Here is a 21,003-nt window from a genome sequence, read left to right as displayed (position 1 = left end):
ATAAAATAATTTTTCTTTGCAATTTTAAGATAAAATTATATAAAAAAAAACTGAATATTTTATTATTTTTTAAATAATTTTCCAATTTAGTGTTCAATTTCTTGGAACAATTTGTAATTTATAAGGCGAGATTTAAAAAAAATTATCTCAATCAAACGGTATCTTCAAACTTGATTATTAGACTTTTGTTTTTGGAAAATAAATTATCTGTTCTGGTTTCAATTGCAAATCTCTCGATGAATAAATAAATTATTGTACTGGTTATGTATAAAGCTTGTGGAGTTGTAGTATATGTACGTGTCTGAAAGGACGTGGATAATAATAATTGACTTTGAATTCTGGAAGATGGTAATGTTACACACCACCTCTTCAGGATCTCGAATCCCCGCCAGGTATAAAAGTCACCTTCGTCATGATCTCGTGTTTAGTTTCGGAAAGTAACAGTCATCGTCTCTTTCAAAGTGAGTGTATATTTTTCTATTTTCAATTATTTATTTATTTATAAATAAATGGAAACATTATTCATATTTATTATTTAAGAAATTTTCTTTTTTTAAAAAATAATTTATTTTTTATTTATTTCTTTTGAAACTTGAATATTCTACGTTTTTTTATCAGTGTTTATTTTTAAAATAAAAAAAAACCTATTTTTTTTGTTTAAAATTTAAATATTTTAGATGCAAATAAATATAAATGAAAATCCGATTTCTTAAAGTGTTTTTTTTTAATTATAAAGTAATTTTCTAATACTGAAATTTAATTGAAACTTAATTTATAATCATTAATTTTTAATTTTTAAAAGAGGGAATAAAAACTTGTAAAATAAACTGCTATCTTTTTTAGATTTTGTTTATTAAATTAATAATATAAATTAATAATATAATTAATAATAAATAAATATAAAAAACAAATGTTTGTTACATAAATTAAATAATTTTCAATTTAGTATATTTTTTATTATTATTTTCGATTATTTGACACAGTTAATTTATTTATTAATAGAAGATAAATGGATAAAAGCCCTTATATTTTATTTATTTATTTAAATTAACAAATTTTATTTTATTTTATTTTAGTTTATTATTTCTTTTAAATCATTAAATTAAATTTAATAACTAAACGTTATTTCAGAGATACTGAAGTTTTATAAATATTTTAATTTTAATTTCAAAAACTCAATTAGAAATAGAAATTAATTTTCTATTAATAAATAAACTAAGTTAAATTTTTTTTAGTATTGACTACTTTTTACTTTTTATTAAATAAATAAATACATAAACTGTTATGAAATTACAATTTTTTTCAAATTCTAATTAATTTTTGCACTTTAATTAATAATTTAAACCTTTATTAATAATAATATCTTTTATTTAGACCCAGCGGTCCATCCACAAAAAAAAGAATACAAAATATATATTAGAATGAAATATTTAGAAATAATTTAAATTCACAAAATTTATTAATTTTTGTTAATAATTTTCATAAAAGTAATTAAATTTATAATTTCGAAAAAATCCATAATCCTCTATAAATTAAATTTACTGAATTATTTAAAATTGTATTTATAAAATTGAATAAGTAAATAATGAAATAAAGAACCAAAAAAGAGCATAATTAATAATTAATAATTAATAATAAAGAATAAACCCGTAATTTTTTGGCAAATATTTTTGTCATTTGATTTTTCAATTTTCAAGTTAAAATTTTTTTAAATTTATTGGTTGCTAAAAAAAATTAATTTAATTAAAGAATTTTATAGGTAATACATTAGATTTTTGTTCAGTGTTTTTTTTTCTGTAACTTGAGAATTTTATAGCAATTTTTATTTTTAATTTTTAAAAATGACAAGAACTACAAAATCCTAGTTAGAGAAAATTTGACTACAAACAAAAAAATAAAATTAAAAAAATTTAATAAATTTCCCAATAGAGTTCTTCATAGAGAAAAATAATTGAAAGATGTAGACAATTGAATTTAAATTTAAAATAACTTTTTTTCTCCATTTAAAAAATTATTTTTTTAATTGAATTTTTTCTTTTAATAAATTTACATATTTAGAATTTATTTATTTGGATTTTTTTTTCTTTTTTTTTATTACTATTATTAAAAGTTACCTTTGCTCGGGTTCATAAGAGGGAAAGTTAGCGTCAGTAACGTGAGAAACTTTCGACCGATCTTCTCTCTCCTTTGGGAGTGTAACGGGGATTTGGTGGCAGGGTCAGTCGCCTTTTTTGGTACCAATGACCCCTTTCAATTCGCATTATACTGAAAATTTGTGATACATTAAATAAATCATAAACAAATATTATGTGAGCAAAACAATACATTTTTTTTTTGCAAATGTCACAAATTGCACAATATTATTATAAGTTAATGATCGTGGATCGTTAAAGTTGAAGAAAAAAAGGCAAACAAACAAAAAACCTTAATGACAATATTTACAAAAAATACAATAATATTTCAAAACAATATTCTTCGATTATAATAATAATAATAAAATAATTGTGAATTTTACTTCAAAAATTAATTTATTATTATTATTAGTAGTACTAAATAAAATTTAGTAAATATAGTGATTTAATAAATTATTGCTTTTAATTAAAACAGAATATTTTTACCTCTTTGGGAACTTTGACGTAATTAAAAATTTTATTTTTTCTGTTGCATTTTTAAGATGAAGATTTACATCGTAGTGGCGATTACGTTCCTCGCGGGATTGACGGCCGCTTTACCACAATTGAAGGAAGGTCAAATGTTTAGCAATGAGGCAATTCGACAAGCTCAGGAAACTTATTTAATTCCAAAGGATGCTGCGATTCAAAATGTCCAAGAGAGTCATGAATTGCGTGCCTATGAATCGATTCCCGGCAATCAAAGGATCAATTTATTTGAAATTTTGGGCGATCAAGTGCCACCCGAGGTTGTCAATAATCTCCAAAGTCAAATTGATCAAATTGGAAAGAACAAATAATTATTTATTCTCTCCGTCGTAAATTTAAATCGTTACTATCAAATTTTTTTTTTTTTAATTGTTGTATACGTGTTTTTTTACATGACGTTATATTTTAAGTGAGATGTATATAAATTTGTTTTTTTTATACTTTTTTAAAAAATAAAAACAATAATGACAAACAATACAATTTTTTAATAAAAATACCCTTTTATTTTTAAATAAATTTAAAACAGAAATAATTTATAAAATATGAAAAGTTTATGTACTTTTAGTTCATCGTGAATTTAATTATAATTTTTTAAATATTTAAATTAGTTATTTTTTTAAAAGGAAATAAAATATATACATTTTCTTTTGTATTTTAATATTAAAAACTGAAAGAGATGAAGTTGATTTTTTTTCGAATAAATTAGGACGATTACAAGATTAATGAAAAAAAAAAAAAACGAGACTTTAAAAAAAGTTTAAAAAATTACACATGCAATACATGACACATTCGAGAGAAAGTGACTCAGTGATAAATGGAAAAAGTGAACTTTCACTTTTCATAGATTCACCTTATTATTAAGCAACTTCGTTTTATTTGTTGATTGCTTTATTATGTGGGGACACAAAGGCATTAAGTGCATTTACATAACTTTTTTATTCATCAAGTATTATGCACCACCTAATCAAAAAAGAAAAAATAATTCATTTTTGTTTTATCCCTGTATTTTCAATAAACAAAAATAAAAAGCAAAATTAAGAATAATATTTTTACAATAAAATAATTGAAAATTTATGGAGTGTCTATTTTTTTATTCAAAATATCCTGGAACAACATTTCGAGAAAAATAAGTAAACTTCTATTATCAATACACAGAAACATTAATTATTAAGCAATTAATGTATCAAATAACTTATTTAAACGAATGACAATTATACAAACTTATATTTTTTATTAATTAAATTATTTTTCGCCAAAAAAAATTCGTGAGCAAAAAAAAAAACGTAGTTTTTTTTGTATGTGTCAATGGAATTCTACGGACAAATTTGCAATATTAAAAAAATTTTGAAATCATACAATTTTTCACTCTCAGTTTCATTTCTTGTAGAAAATTCTTTTTTTTTGTATTTTGTACTAACGTATACATTTATGTAAAAAACGTTGAAATTAGTTATCAAAGAATTTGAGTTATCGACTTTGTTTTCTTTTAAGAACGTAGAAAAGTCTCGTAGAACAATTCCATAGAAAATGATTTTTTTATTCCAAATATTTCATTTTCTTTCAAATTTGAGTAATCGGTTGGATATTTTTTTTATGATTAAAATTAAATTATTCAAATGTACTGACGAGTACAAATACTATACAAATATTCTTGTGGTGGTAATAATTTGAAAAAATTAAAAAAAAAAAAAAAAAGTAAAACGTTCAAAATTATTTGGAAATAAAAAAACCACTAAAATTTAACATTTTTTTTTTTTTTTTTTTTTTTTTTTTGAATAAAAAAATACAATAACTTGTGAAGTGTTGAAATTGTCTTTTTCTTTTTATCTATCACTGATCTCACATGTTCACCTCACTTTATTTCCTGTAAAATTAAAATCATTTATTGTTTTTTTTTCAATAATTATTTGAATATAATTATATATTATTTAATTAATTAAAACTAGAATTATTTAGTTTTAATTAGTACATAAGTAGGTAAATTATAATTCTATGTCATAGAATAAGAATATTTTTCTTTTTTTTTATGGAAATTTTTCATTAACAAATGTGTATGAATTAATTTAGAAAGAAAAGAAAAATTACTTTTAAACTAATTTACATATACTGAAGTACTCGAATATTATTTAAAAACAACATTTTTAAGATAATTACACATCATAAAAAGGCTGTATAATGAAGCATGGAATTTCAGCATAAAAATCGAAAAATTTACACTACGTTCTAATTATAATTACGAAACAATGTGTTTTTGTTTCATTAGTTAAGACTTTCTTTAACACAAAGAATATTATTAAAATTCTTTCGATTTAACTGCGGTTAAAGGTATTAAAAATTTAGAAAAAAAAACATGGAATCTCTGTACAACACAATTTAACTAATAATTAATATTATAATATATGACAAAGAGATAAAATTTCGAATAATACTTTTTTTAATAATTTTTAAAAATGTACTAACAAAATATTCATTTAAATAAATATGTTAAGAAATTTTAACTAGATAAACCGGAATTGCAATTTGCAAAAATTACAAATTAAATATCAAGAGGGAAAAAATTCTGATAATTATTCTATCAATTATCTTTTTGCAGAATTTAACAAAGAAAATTGTTTCTGTTTTTAATAAATCAAAATAAATATAACAAAAAAGCAATTTAAATAAATAATAAATAAATTATGTTAACAATTGTTTACGTTCTTTTTCGGGTAATTATTATTTAAAAATGTTTAATTTTCCGTTTTTTAGATAGAAAAAAAAACTTATTTTTATTATTTATTTTAATTATTATTTAGAAATTCAGAATTTTGTCAAAGTTTGATGTTGAAATGATTAAAAAAAAAAAAAAAAAAAAAAAAAAAATTTAGCCACTGTTTTAAAATAAAATATGTTAGGGGAAATTGATTATTTAAAAAAAATATTTAATAATTCAAGTTTTTGTTATAAAATTCAAGGAATTTGAAAGAATTTTTAAGATAAAAAAAAAATTCAAGAACTTTTCAAGGATTTCAAAATCCGCTGAACACCATATTATGTATGTAAAATAAATAAATAATAAATAAATTCTAAAATTATTATTATTTGCTTACCTCGATTTTTTGGAACTTTTTCTATCGCCACTGTCATCACGAGAACGTTTCTTGCCACTAGATGAAGAATGCGAAGATTTGCGTTTATCGTGTTTACTGTTTCTGTCATGTTTATCATGTTTATTGTTCCTATCGTGTCGATCGTTCTTCTTCGGACTGTATCGAATAAATCGAAAAACAAAAAATTAGTTAATCACTTGAAAATTAATAAATCTACCACTTTTAATCACCTGTGTTTGGATGATTTGGATGGAGATTTGTGTGATCCTCCACTCCGTGATCGATCCGTTCTTTAATGATTATTATATTTCAAATTTTAATCAAAGATATTTAATTTTAAATTAAATAAAAAGGAACTGATAATTAATAATTGAAATTAAAATTAATTGATAATAAATTAGGTAATAATTAATAATAAATAAAATAATTTATTAAAAATTATGTGAAAAAAGAAATGAAAATTCAATCAAATTAAACTCACCTGTGTTTGTCCGACGATCTTCTGTCCTTGTCTCTGCTATTGGACGAGCTTTTACTTTTTGAATTTGACGAACTTTTGTGCTTGGAATTATGCCTTTGATAAGAAAAGAAAAGAATAAATATTAATTTACAAACATTTTCAATTTTTAAAAATCTCGAAACAATTTCAATTTCTAAATTAGAAAAATAGTTTAAAATAGAAATTGCTTTTTTTAAACTATTGCAGCATTGTTTTCTTTTTAATTTATTTTCTATTCTTGAATTAAATTTAAATCTACACGCGTTTTTTTATTTTTAGTTTAAAACTAAAAGAAAGTTTTTAATTTCTAAGTATAAATAAAGAGAAAAACTAATTATAAATATAAATGGAAATTTTTTTTTTGTAAATAGAAGAAAAATTTATTTCAAAACACAAAGAAAGATAAATAGTGAATAGTAAATTCTACATACCTATCCTTTGAAGATGAATGATGATCCCGTGATTTTTTCTTATTTGAAGAGTAAACTTCAACATATTCCCCTCGCTCTTTGTCTTCCTCGGCAGCTTCCCTCTCTAAATCTGACCAATCTTTACCAGATTCTTCAGAACTTCCAAGATCATCCTCTATAAAATAAAATAAAAATAGAAAAAAAATATTAAACATTTAATAATTTATTGAAAGAAAAAACAATCATATTTTTTTTTAGGAAATAAATTACCATCAACACTGTCTGAATCTTCAGATGCCTCCGAATATTCTGATTCATCGTCCGATTCTTCTTCACTTTCAATGTCAGTTGGCTGGAAAATTTTTGTGACAATTAATTAAGGAAATTCTTTTTTTATACAAATAAAAAAAATAAGGAAAAATATAAACGATTATTACTTCATATGCTTCATCTTCATCCTCTTCTTCATCATCTACTTCTTCTTTTTCATTATCACTGTCGGGATCCAAAAACGACCATCCGCCAGTCTCGAAAAATTCTTCTGGATTTTCCGTAATTGTTTTCATAATTTTTCCCCAATTCAATGATTGTACACCCTCCGAATATCGAATATCGCACGAACTATAGAAATAAATTAATTATTTATAAATAAATGAAGAAATTAATGAAATTAAACATTATTTTTTTTACAACATTTTTTAATAAACAATTATTATTAATAAATTATGGCTGTAAATTTAAAAGCCAATTTTTTTTAAAAAAATAAATTATTTTTTACTTTAAACGTGTTTTTAATTTTTTAAGAACAATTGAATTTTGAAAAAAATTAACTCAATAATAAATTCAAAATAATAGAATGAAGTAATAAACGAAAAGAAAATAGTAAAAATGATTAAGTCTCAATAAAATACGTACTTTAACCATTCTTTGACATGATCTAACATGTGCATTGGAATAGCATTGACCATAGCTGTCTTTTTATGATAATCCTTGAAAACGAAGATCATATCGAAATTTTTCAAATGGAACTGAACTCTTTCAAAGTGAACAAGTTCAACGTCTTCGAGTGTAATTACAAATGGTGGCTGAAATATAAATCAATTTTTAAATAAAAAAAAATGTTTTAAACTAAAAATAATTTAATTAAATTCGACATCGACAAAATGAATTAAAAATAAATTACCCATTCTGTGAGATTAACAAGACAACCACTTGTTGGTTGTAAAAGAACAGTGCTTCTGTATGGTGCACCAGGGAAACCAAGTTCTCTAAATGGAGTATCGAATTCAATTTCCTGCTTCGTTAAACTCTCCACCTAAAATATTCACAAACTAGATGATTATGTTCATATCGTGAATATTTTTGCTTCCTCTTAGAGGAAGGATCTTATTTTATTTAATATTATTCTTATTTTGAAAATGAAAAAAAATTTAATAGAAAAAATTATCATCTTTTATAGTTATAGTTAAAAAAAAAAAAGAAATTGGAAAAAAATTTGATAATTTTAGGAATTAAAGAAAAATCGATATTCTTCTCCAGTTTGTAAAAATAAATAAATCATTAAAAAAAAAAAGAAAATGAATTTGAAAAAACAGAAAATCTTACTTTTTCACAAAAGCTCTTAAATGCAGTTTTTAATTTGTGCCTCAATTCTCGTTCTGATTGTTCGGCAGCAAGATCATCACGATCATGCATGTGTTGATGTTTTCCAAGATCTGTTGTAATTTCTCCTACTTCCGTATAAAATTGTACATCCACGTGTTTCTTTTTACCGAACATAATGGCATGCTAAAAAAAAATTCACATACATATTTCAATTTTCATTCAATAAAAAAAAAAATAAACAAATAGAATAATTTAACGCAAAAAAATCACAAATTGTTTTACAATTTCTATTACATAATATACAGGCCTCGGATCGACTTTAAGGCGCAAAAAAAAGTCGTTTTAGTCGATTTACATTCCACAAAAAGTCGATTTTTTTATTTTAATTTTTAATTAGTATTTTACTTTAAATAATTGAGCTGCCGGATCAAAGAAGGGCACATAACCCATTTAAAATACATTAGTTATGTGCCCTTCTTTGATCCGGCAGCTCAATTAATTTTATTAATTCCTAAATAAGAATAATTCTTTAGGAATATTATCAAGAAAATATATTTCGAATATTTCAAAATCAAAGACGTAAATTTTTAAAATAAAAAAAAAAAATTCTGACAACAATTTAATTTTAGAGTTTTGATTTGAAACTTTTTTTAAAAAATTGAATTTTTAATGAAATATTAAAATTATTAAAAATAATTCAAGTTTGGAAGAGTTATAGTTGAAATTTTTCGAAATAATAAAATTTCAAAAGATTAAAAACTTCAGACAATAATTAAATTTTACATAAATGAAAATAATTTATGAAATAATAATTTTAGAATAACATTTTTTAAAATGTAATTAAATTTTCAAAGATTTACGATTTAGATTGTTAAAATTAAATCAACTTCAAGTGATTTTTAATTGAAATTTTTGATGATTTCTGTTGATGGAGAATTTATTAGAATTTAGAGGCAAAAATTCAATTATAAAAGTTTTTAATTGTAAAATGCTTTTAAAAAATTTAAATTTTTGAAGAATATTATAAAAAATCATTAAAAATCCTTTTTATTAGAAATAATTTAATTTTAGAAGGTTTTAAATTTGAAATTTTTGAAAATAATTGAATTGAAGTGATTTAGAATTAAATTTTTTTGATGTCTTCTGTTGCTGAAGAATTTATTAAAAATTAAAGACAAAAATTGAACTTTAAACTTTTTTTTAATTGAAAAATGCTTTCAAATAATTGAATTTTTGAAGAATATTATAAAAATTATTAAAAATAATTAAATTTCGAAAGAATTATAAATTGAAATGATTAAATTTCAAAAATTGTTATATGGAGAATCTTAATAATAATTAAATTTTAATAGGTTTTAAATTGAAATTTTAATAAATTTTATTTGATTTTTTTTTAAAATTGTAAACAATTGTTAAATTTCAGAAAATTATTAATTGAAAAATAATTTAAAGTAATATTGAATTAGTGAAAAATTTCATTAAAATTATTGAAAATAATTAATTTAGAGAAAAATTTGTTAAATAATTGAAATAAAGAAGATCTGTCATTTTACACTAAAAAAGACGTATTTTGTTTAAGAATTTTGTAAAAAATTTTTTTAAAAAAAATTGAAAAAGTCGGATCTTATTCAAATAAGTCGAAAAAAGTCGTATCAGCCGAGGCCTGAATATATATTTATTTTTTGATAATAAAAAAAAAGTTTGTTTCATTTTTCAAAATTCATTATTTTTTAGTTTTTACCGAAAAAATTTTTTGTTAAATTTAGAAAAAATGATGTATATTCTTTGTTTTCTAAAAGAGAAAGAAATTTTTTTTACTGAAAACTTGAAAGTCGAATCTTTACTTATTAAAAATGAATCTTGACTGAAAAAAAATTCTAGATTCGTAAAAAATTTATTATTAATAATAATGTAGCCTAATTTGTTATTGAATTACTAATTAGAATATTTTTTTTTCTTCATAATGTACTTTGTACAAATTGTATTAAAGGGCATTGACCGTAAATTATAAATAAATAAATAAAATAAATGATACCTTTAAATGAAAATGAAGTAGAATAATCATTTCACCGTCGCAGGGTTGGAAGAAGGCATTTTTAATATTATTATAGAGAATATCGACTTTGTCACCTCTCACTGACGTATAACGAAAACCATTCGTGTGCGCCTCAAGTCCACCTGTCATTCTTTTTGTGACAATATTTGGACGAATATACAAATCCTTAAGCTTGGGATTACCTTTATTTGGCGAAAGAACCAATGTATCTTGTTTAACAAGATCCTCTTTTTCCTTCTCTTCAGCTTCTCGATTCTTGAATTTTTTCTGCACCTCTTTAATTAATCGAAAAGCCGTACTTAAATTTGACGACGGTGCTGAAATCTCACCCGGTTCTTTGGTATTCGTACTTCGATACGTTCTAAATAATTCAGAAAAAATTCACTTTTTTTTAACAGTTCAAAAAATATTCTACTTAAAAAAAAAGAAATAATTAATTAGCAAAAAATACTATCAAACTCATTCTTTTTAGAAACGAATTCATTGTATTATTTTTGTGATTTTTTTTTACTCACACTTCTTTAACGAAAGTGGCATCAGGTTGTGGATAAGTTCCACCTTCATTGCGTCCCATCGTTGCGCCAGGGTGGAAAAAGTTTATTCTAAGATACGTATAATCTCCCTCAACGGATTGCGATATATTTTTTATCGTTGATATGTGAAATGGTACAGGGTACGAATAAATTGGCAAAATTACAGTTTCGTATTTCTTATCTGAAAATTAGTAAATATTTCAATTTAAATAATTAGAAAATAATTTAAGTATATAAATACTGTAAAATAGATAATTTTTGTTTTGTTTTGTTTGTGTAATTTAAATTAAAATGAATAATAATCTTCTCGAAGAAAAAGAAAAGGAACTCACCAACATAAAGTTTTAGATCGGAAACTTCTGGCTCTCGTGGCATATGATTTGTCGATTTATAAGAAACTGTTGATTTTCGTATTTTCTCTTGTTCCTTAGTTCCCGATTTTTGTGCCAAACGAGCTTTTGCCACTTCATTAAGTTGCTGTGCCAATTCTTTTTGATGTTGTTTTCGTTTTTCTTCCGAACTATGTTCAGTTCTTAATTTCGATTCAATCACGGCAGTTCTTTTACCTCTACCCAAAATTTCTTTCTGTTTAGTAACTTCCGGTTCACTTTCCTCACCGTCGTCGTCGTCGTCTTCTTTGAATGTAATTCCAATATTTTTCACCTTCTTCTTCGACGGGGTTAAAATTGATGCCGGTTGTTCCTGGGAAAATTTTTAATTTTAATTATACAGGCGAGTAAAAAGTGAAATATAGTTTTAAAAAAATTAAGTTAAATTAAAAATAATGGAAGAAAAAAAAATGTAATTTACCTCATTGACCATAACAGTATCTCCAATAAAAAGTGCATAGACTTTTCCCTCTTTATCCTTCGCGTCTGGATTACTCAAATTTGAGAGGCCAACATTAACATTAAAAACCATTCCCTTCTTTGCTGTTGCACTTGTTTTTGGTCCCAATAAAAGTGAACTCTCCCTAAATTCAATGCCCATGGCGAAACCAAAATTTTTCGTTAAATGATCCAACATTGACGGTTTTTGATCTTTCACAAATTTCACACCAGTTTCATAAACATCGCTTAATTTTGTTCCCGATGTTAATTTCTTTAAAATCTCTTCTTCCAATTGTAACAGAAAATTGTAATTTTCCTAAAAGAAAAGAAAAAAAAAATTTTCCATACGATTACAAAAAATAGTTATTATTTTATAATAGAAAAAAATTGATTAGATTTTTGATTATTTGATATGAAAAATAGAAGAAAAGAAATATTAATATAATACACACTTCAATTGCTTTTGTTGGATTGACCAAAATGGTCCTGACAATATTTGAACAATAGGATTTGTATCTCGCCCCGAGAGAACACACAATAACACCAAAATGAAGTACATTTTTATCACTAACGACACTGAATTTCAAAGAATAATGTCCACCACTTTGAATAATTGCTGGATAACACATATCAATTTGTGATGTGTCCACACTGCTCACATATTTGTCATTTGAAATAGCCGCGTCGACACCTTCCGCAAGTTTCGAGTGTTTCACTTTCTACATGAAAAAGAAAGGACAAAAATCTCGATTTATTTAAATTATTTAATTTATTAGACATTAAATTCATTGTATTAATTCCTTAATAAGAATATTATCAAAAAAATTTTAAAGTTCCATTTTAAAAATTTTTTGAATTCTACTTTAAGCAATTTATTTCAATTAAAATTTTGTTATACTTTTTAGTTTTTAATGGTCAAAAAATTGTCGGACAATAATTAAATTTTACAGATTTTTAAATAATAGAATCACAGATTTTAAATTTGAAATAAATTTTCTGCAAATTTAAACTGCTATAGCTTTTTTTTTTTTTAATTTTAGAGTTTTTATTTTAAAGTTTCTTTAATTTCAGACAATAATTAAATTTTGCAAAATTGAAAATTCTTTAAAATATTTTAAAAATATTTAAAACTATTTTTCAATAAATTAGATGGAAACTTTTTTTTTAGAAATAATTAAATTTTAAAAGGTTTTAAATTGAAATTTTTGAAAATAATTTAATTTCAAGTGATTTAAAAATAAATCATTCTAAAAAGTACAATCCGAGGCCTGAAAATAAAAGTGAGCAAAAAATATACGAAAAATGATCTAAAACGCACCTTATCTGAATCGATAATTTCCATAATTTGTTCCTTCAGATACTTCATAAAGACATCAACAGATACGAGACATGCTTTCTTTATTGTGAGAATTTCAATATCTTCCTTTGGACACATAATATAAGCGGCTGCGGCGCTTACATCAACCTAAAATTGAAAAAAAATCCAATGAAACAAAAATAAAATATTTTAAAATAACAAAACAAATTAATTCTATATTAATTTAAAAAAAAAAATAATTTTTTTTCTTACAGTATCAAATGATTCAGTTCTTAAAGCAGCTCGCCAGGCGTCCATAAATGCTCCTGGATAATTTTCTTTCGAAAATACGCCCAAAGTTTTTCCCTTTTTACTTTCTTTGATAACTTCAATTAATTTCGCAAAATTCGCCTTATCTTCGTCCGACTAAAAAAAAGAGAGACTAACTTTTAACACAATAATTATTTTTAAAAATTAACAAAACCTTTTTTTGCCATTCAATCACAATTTTACGAATAATATCTAAAACTTTCTGGTATTTTAAAAAGTCAAATTATGCTAAATTAAATTGCTAATTTTTGTTGAAATTCGGCTTCTATTTTTTATCGTATTTGCTATTAAATATTTTTCGACTAAAATGAAATATTAAAAATAATTAAATTTTACGGAATTGAAAATAATTTATCAAATAAATTTAAATGAACATTTTTTAAAAAGTACCGTGGATGTCCCAGTTGCCGTCCACCTAAGACCTAGTTTCCGTCCAGTTTAATTTTCAAAATAACATTTATAAAAAAATTATTTTCTTTTATTTGTTTACTTAAACTAATAAGTCGATTGCGTGCCAAAAGGAATAAATTATTGTTAAAAAATAATTTAAATTACTATACGAGATATTTGTAAAATGGACGGATACTGGGACATGGACGGTAACGGGTACATCCACGGTAATTGAATTTTCAAAGATTTATAATTCAGATTTTTGATAATAATTGAACTTCAAGTAATTTTTAATTAAAATTTTTGGTAATTTACTGTTGATGAAGAAATTATTAAAAATTATTGACAAAAATTGAATTTTAAAAGTTTTTACATAAAAAATGCGTTCAAATAATTGAATTTTTTGAAGAATATTATAAGAATCACTTAATATCATTAAATTTTTAAAGAGTTACAGTTGAAATTATTAGAAATAATTAAATTTTGTAAGGTTTTAAATTGAATTTTTTGAAATTAATTCAAATTTTAGAGATTTTTAATTGAAATTTTTAGTAATTTCTGTTGCTGAAAAAGATGTATTAGAAATTGTAGACAAAAATTGAATTTAAAAATTTTTCAACAGGGTGTCTAACAACTGATAGGAAAAAAATTCCATGACTTTTCACTGACGTTTCCCTAATCTAAATTACACTAAAAAAATTTTATTTTGATACAATTAAATCATTTACCTGTCTATTATCCACTAATTTCATATGTATTTGAACCAAATAATGTTTCGTAAAAAATAAAATATTTAAATGAAATAAATAAACTAATTGAAGACGTATAAATATTTTCAACATTTAATTTAAAAGAATTTTTACGGCGTCAAATCTTAAATTATCAAATTTTTACTTAGTAAAATTATATAAAGCAGATTTTCTTGTACATCGAATTTCAAATTAATACAATTTCAATTTAACGGAATTTATGTCAAGAAAAATTGCATAAAGACAAATTTTTTTTTAACAGAATTGTTATTTTTAGTAAATTTCGATTTATCAAAATATTTACTTAACAGAATTTTCATTGGATAAATCCACAATCAACAGAATTTCTATTTAACAAAATTCTTAATTAACTAAGTTTTTATTAAAGAAAATTTTAATTCCAACTAATTCTTATTTAACAGAATTCTCATTTAAGAAAAATTCTACTTAGTTTTTTTTTTTTGTCAATTTTTATAGACATAAAATTCGTTAAATTGAAATTATGTTAATTTAAAATTTAAAAAAAGTATTAGAAAAAATGCTTTATAAGAGTTCTGCTAGATAGAAATTCGATAATTTAATATTCGACGCCGTAAAATTTTATATAAGTTAAATGTGGGTATTATTATTAAATAATAAATTATTCGTATTAATGAATAATTTACTTTATTTCAAGTTTAACCCATAAAATAAAATTGTATCAAATAATTTTTATTTATATTAAAAAACCAAATATTTCACTGCAAAAAATTAATTAATTGTTATCCAAGTTTAAAAAATCATTTATTAGATTCAATAAATAGTAGTAAATAATTATTTACTTAATGAATATTAGATATATCACATGCTTAATAACTGAGTGTGAAAGTCAACTTTTTAATTTGCATTTGCTTTGAGAAAAAAGTAAAAAAATTTTTTGAAACTAATAGTTACTTTAATTTATTTATAAACAATTCCAGAAAATTAAAGAAATTCCCTGACTGTTAGACACCCTGTTCAAGATAATTGAATTTGTAAAGAATTTCATTAAAATTATTAAAAATAATTAATTTGGTGAATAATTTTAGTTAAAAATTTGTTAAACAATTGAAATTAAGAAAATCTGCATTTTGTAATAAAAAGACATATTTTAATTAAAAATAAATAAAAAAAAAAAAAGAAAACAAGGGGTTGAAAAAATCGTATAATCCGAGGCTTGAATTATTTAAAAAAAAAATTTGAGCAAAATTACTACTTTTATGCTTTAACAGAAAGTTTCAATCTCTAAATTAATATCAAATGTAAAAAACGAAATATTACTCTGTCTCTGACGAGAAGTTTAACAGGTGGAATATCACAATCTTCAGATTTTAATCCTTCGACTTTTCTCAAGAATTCAATTTTCTTTTTACTGGCCAAAAAGTAGATGGATTCCTTAGCAAGGATCATAATTGTATCAGTGAGTTCATAACTCAAGAGCCATGTCTATAAAAAGAAAATTATTATTTACAAAAAAGATGAAAATTAAAAGAAACAAAATTTTCTAGACAATAAAATAAACATATTACTTGAAGTGCTGTAGATTTGCTATAAACAATTTCTTCATCAGTGCCAACAGCAGAGACGAGACAATCCATTTTATTAAAACTGTCATCGTGAAGCGAATTTCCATCCTGGATTTTTTTTTTTACGAAACAAAAAATGCATCAAAATTATGTAAATAAAAATTGTTTTTTTTCGTTTCTTTTTTAATAAACAAAATTAATTACCTTCCATGCGGCATAAAGACGCTTCATGCGCCGAATAAATGTTTCTTTGTCAAGAGATACGTTAGCCATAATTTGTTTTTAGGTTGTTCAACCGCAAGCACGCGGTACAATCACAAAAAACTTTTTATGTTAACTACAAAAGCACTTTAATAAAATTAATATAGTAATGAAATAATTAATGGCAATTAAGTTTAAATATTGATTCAATTATATTCACATTTTTCTCTATAGTTTTCGTTAAGAAAAAAAAAATATACTTTTAATACTGGTGAAAGATACAATCTACGCTTCACGGCTTCTACTCGCGTGTGTATATGATAGAGGATGATTGAGAATGGCGGGATTTTGTAAATTGGAAACGTTAAAGCGCAATTCACACCTCTCAAAATAATTGAAAAACGACGAAAAGAAAAATAAATGAAAATCGATAGAAACAAAGAAAAATCGTATTTTTAGTTTACAAAAAAATCAGTTATTATTTTACAATTTTAAAAAATTGTAAATTTTGTATAAATGATATTACCTCTATTACCCCACTATTACCCACAATAATGCATCAACTGTGTAGTTTTCGCGTGACTACTTTTATGAAGATTGAGTTATAGATAGCGCTAGTAGACATAACACGACAATTTTTTTTACTTTTATCTTTTTTAATATTAGCTACGATTTATCAAGTAAATTCTAAATACAGATTAAATCTTTACTATTTTCAGAGAACACAATACAATTTAAATATATTTCGGAGATTCCTCTCTAGGAAGTGTCACATTTCGGATGTTTACCAGTATTTTCTTGAACAATTTTCCCTGGAGTGAAGTGTGAGGGTACGGTCACACTATCTCATGCATGCACTGTATGCATGCAGAAACATTTGGCCGGTCACACTTCAACGAAATCTAGTGAATGTTTAGTAATTTTCTAAAAATTTCAGTTGTAACCAGAAAGTTACTAAACATTTACTAGATTTTGTTGAAGTGTGACCAGTGATGGGTACGTATAATACGTGGTTTTCTACGTGTATAATACTACGTATATTACGTGCCAAGTTTTCTACACGATGTATATTACATTTGATCACGTGATTTAAGAGCGGCAATTTTAAATTCTTCATTAAAATACATCATTCATTACTTTACACTATTGAAAGAGAAAGTTGTTAATATAAACAAAATTTAGGTAATTATTAATTATTTTAACAATTATAAAACAAAATTTTTAATTATTGAAATGTTTTTATATCGGTTTTATTTCTAAGTAGGTTTCACAGATAAGAGTGAACACCGGGCCACGTGCATAATAACATAACCTATATGTTCCATTTTTTCCCAGGGCAAAGCCTCTTTAAAAGATTTTCTTTTACTTTTTCTGACCATTTCTATTTTATTTTAAGACTTTAATTTAAATAGAATGATAAGAAAAATTCGTTATGGCAAAAATCAGAGGATCCTATATAGATGTCAAAATGTCAGTGGTTTTCTACATGGTTTTATACATTTTATACGTATATTACGTCGAAAACGTATTATACGTACAAAACTTCGTGTGACGCGTCACAACCCATCACTGAGTGTGACCGTACCCTGAAGGAGCTTCTACAATAGCTCCGTTTGGCAACTCCAAGTCCAAGTCGGTTGGAGTTGGTTGCGCACGCATGGTGTTGCCAACTGTCGCCGAGTTGAAAATGAAAAAAAAATTGTGCGTGAACTCGTGCTCACGAAATAGTTGAGATTATGTACTTTTGAAGCTGTAAACACGCTGTAAAGTTTAATAAATTATTTGTTGTTGTTGCTGTTGCCGCCGTCTCATCGTTTTTTAAAGAGAAGAAAAATAAAAATTAAATTAAATTTTTCTTTTATAAACAACAAAATTTTTTCCCCCGAATAATACACACATGCAATGAATTTTATATTTGTAATATATAAATATAAAGAAATATACAATAAATAAGATGAACTGTCAATACAAAAATTTTTTATGTTTTTATTGACATTATGATAAAAGTTTTTCATCATTTTGATTTCACAATATATTAAAAAGGTATTTTCATGAACATAACCTTACAATATTTTTTGCTTATTTTAATATTAGAGAATGCTGATAATTTTCAAAGTTTAATATTTTATGAATTAATTTTTTCGTCTAAAATTCATTGAATATAATTACTATATGTGATAATAATTCTTTAAAAAGTTAATTTCTTCATGCGTTGCCATAATATTTTTGTAATCCAATTTCCTGAATTCTCTATTTTTCCATGTAAATAATAACTTTTTCCCTGACAAACAGATTTCTTATTAGAAGAAAAAAAACATTTAAGACTCGACAAACATTTTAAACACTATAATCTAAATACTCTAATCTGAATTTAATTCTGAAAATAACATTAAAATAATATAGTAAAATAATCTGTTAATGAGAATAATGTAATCTTAAGTTAAGTTATTTTTAAAAATCGTATTTAATTAAAAATATAATAAATATGTCAACGCACGTTTTCGATTTTTTATTTAAATATTTTTAAATTTAATACCATTTTATGATTACGCCCTTCTCATGTAATCACGAAGTAGTATAAGGAGACGTAACGCCCATAGTAGATTGTGGTGAAAGTGAGCCCCAAAATCGTGTCCTAGAGTTTACGCATTTTTCTAATAATGCGATGAGGACGCCGCGCGTGGAGAAATAGAGAATTAAAATTTATCACGTGCTCGCATGTGCTGACAAATTGTCTTGAACCGGTGTTTCGCGCTTGCACTTTGTGCTTTGTTAATGTTATCAGTGAAATGTCATGTTTTATAAAAGGATGTGGATCAAAAATAACTACAAAAGAAGAAAAAAATGGAGAAAATCGAAGTTTTTTTTCGGCTCGAACAATATTTAATTTTTATTATTGTTTTATTATTGTTAATATTAAATTGTACAGTATACAGTATACAAGTATTATAAGTACATTTGTTATATAAAAAACGTTAATCTTTAACATTTATTTGATTATTCTAATTCGTCAACAGCTTTTAATAATGAAATTAAGTCATCCACAGATTCGATTCTCACAAACCTTGAAAAAGGATGAATTTTTTTATTTATAATAATTTTAATACTTAAATCGCTATACAAAACAACTCTTTTTATTACACTCGCCTTATCATCATTCTCTAATTTCAAAAAAGCAAGGAAAGATTCATTTCCTTTAATGTAGCACCACTTTTCTGATGGCAATTCTATCATACTTAAATTGGTTTTGCAAGTTGTAAAATCCATATTTGGCTTCAGCAACTACATTCTATACTTATTATTTTATTCTCCAAATATTTAATGAATAACCTAAAATAAAGTAATATTTATGATAAATGTTGCAATTTTAATCTTCAAAACATAAGTTATTTATTAAATTCTTAAGGAAAAACGTACCTTTCATTTACTTTCACTAATATTTAATATTTCACAATATTTATTTTATTATTTATTTATTACACAATATTTTATCAAAACCACTTCGTGATCAAAACACTTTTGCTGTCAACTACAGTTGTTTACGCGATAGCAGACGACATATTTTGATTCCGATTTATCTCAGTAGAGGCGCTACAAGAGCATTATTCGAAAACCTTAGTAACTCTAGGACACGCATTTGGGGTTGATTTGAATGCATGGCGTTACGTCTCCTTATACTACTTCGTGCATGTAATGAAATGTAAAAATATTGTAAGGTTATGTTCATGAAAATACCTTTTTAATATATTGTGAAATCAAAATGATGAAAAACTTTTATTATAATGTCAATAAAAAACATTAAAAAAAATTTGTACTGACAGTTCATCTTATTAATTGCATATTTTTTTATTACTATATTTATATAATTATATATATATTACTATATATATCACGCACAATTTTTTTTTCATTTTCAACTCGGCGACAGTTGGCAACACCATGCGTGCGCAACCAACTCCAACCGACTTGGACTTGGAGTTGGCGAGTTGCCAAACGGAGCTATTGTAGAAGCTCCTTGAATGTTTCCTTAAGGTGCTTTTATACCTCCAGTATTTTGGTCAAGCAATCGGCTGGATAGAATTTTGACGGAGAATCACTGAATTTAATTGGCTCTAACAAAATTCAATTATCACGGTGAAAATGTAATATTTGTCAGAGCCAATCAAATTCAGTGATACTACCGTGAAAATCCAATCCAGCCGATTGCGCGACCAAAATACTGGAGATATAAAAACACCTTTACTTTTTTGGTTTTAAGTTCTCTACCCTGCTTGACATAAAACTTGTGAATTTACCTTTAAAAATATCAAAGTCAAGTTTATGCCACATGTGGTCTTATTTTTTTGTGTATTTTTAATTAAAGTGTTAAAAAAAATCAGTGAAAGTATTTATTTATGACAGTGAAAGAAAATTATCACATTAGATAAAGTATATTTATCAAAACTCATCATCGAGAAGTTAAATAATTTCCGTAATTGTATATATACTGAAAAGGTAAGTTTTCAGCAAAAACAAATTTTTTTTTAACATTCTAAACATTACATTCTTTTTCCATTATAAATATTGTAATATTTATTTTAAAAAAAAGTATCAAATACAAGAAAATATTGTTTGAATGATATATATATATATATATATATAAATTACATTCTAATTTTTTGATAAGATTCATAACCTAAAATATTTTTTAATTTGACAATTCGGACAATTCTGTTTTGATGTTTATATTTTTTATTCATTTTTTGTAAATATTTACAAAGTTTTTACATATTGTGGCCCATAATTAACGAATTTTTAATTAATTAAATTT

General features: G+C 23.9%; 2 protein-coding genes across 3 annotated transcripts; one reads left to right on the top strand and one right to left on the bottom strand.

The window, feature by feature from the left end:
- Positions 1-294: 294 nt before the first annotated feature.
- On the top strand, positions 295-3,140 carry LOC127278927 (uncharacterized). The gene is made up of 2 exons (XM_051300882.1): positions 295-461; positions 2,675-3,140. The coding sequence occupies exon 2, from the start codon at positions 2,675-2,677 to the stop codon at positions 2,969-2,971; it is 297 nt and encodes a 98-aa protein (XP_051156839.1). The 5' UTR covers positions 295-461; the 3' UTR covers positions 2,972-3,140.
- Positions 3,141-3,730: 590 nt separating this feature from the next.
- LOC127278909 (FACT complex subunit spt16) lies at positions 3,731-16,535 on the bottom strand. 2 transcript variants are annotated; one of them, XM_051300852.1, is made up of 20 exons: positions 16,197-16,535; positions 15,996-16,100; positions 15,748-15,912; positions 13,253-13,405; positions 13,001-13,147; positions 12,135-12,401; positions 11,663-11,998; positions 11,185-11,554; positions 10,835-11,033; positions 10,299-10,680; positions 8,264-8,446; positions 7,842-7,973; positions 7,574-7,743; positions 7,096-7,279; positions 6,929-7,010; positions 6,680-6,833; positions 6,231-6,323; positions 5,980-6,039; positions 5,750-5,905; positions 3,731-4,524 (listed from the first exon to the last, which is right to left on the bottom strand). In XM_051300852.1, the coding sequence occupies exons 1-20, from the start codon at positions 16,263-16,265 to the stop codon at positions 4,518-4,520; spliced, it is 3,414 nt and encodes a 1,137-aa protein (XP_051156809.1). In that variant the 5' UTR covers positions 16,266-16,535; the 3' UTR covers positions 3,731-4,517. The 2 variants fall into 2 exon arrangements, with proteins under 2 accessions (XP_051156809.1, XP_051156810.1); XM_051300853.1 differs by lacking the exon at positions 5,980-6,039.
- Between the last annotated feature and the right edge of the window lie 4,468 nt (positions 16,536-21,003).

The sequence above is a fragment of the Leptopilina boulardi genome, unplaced genomic scaffold, assembly GCF_019393585.1.
Source record: "Leptopilina boulardi isolate dan_hultmark-lab unplaced genomic scaffold, ZJU_Lbou_2.1 LbouV2_213, whole genome shotgun sequence".
Classification (NCBI taxonomy): domain Eukaryota; kingdom Metazoa; phylum Arthropoda; class Insecta; order Hymenoptera; family Figitidae; genus Leptopilina; species Leptopilina boulardi.
The sequence above is the reverse complement of the archived record's forward strand: the minus strand, read 5'-3'. Positions and strand labels throughout refer to the sequence as shown.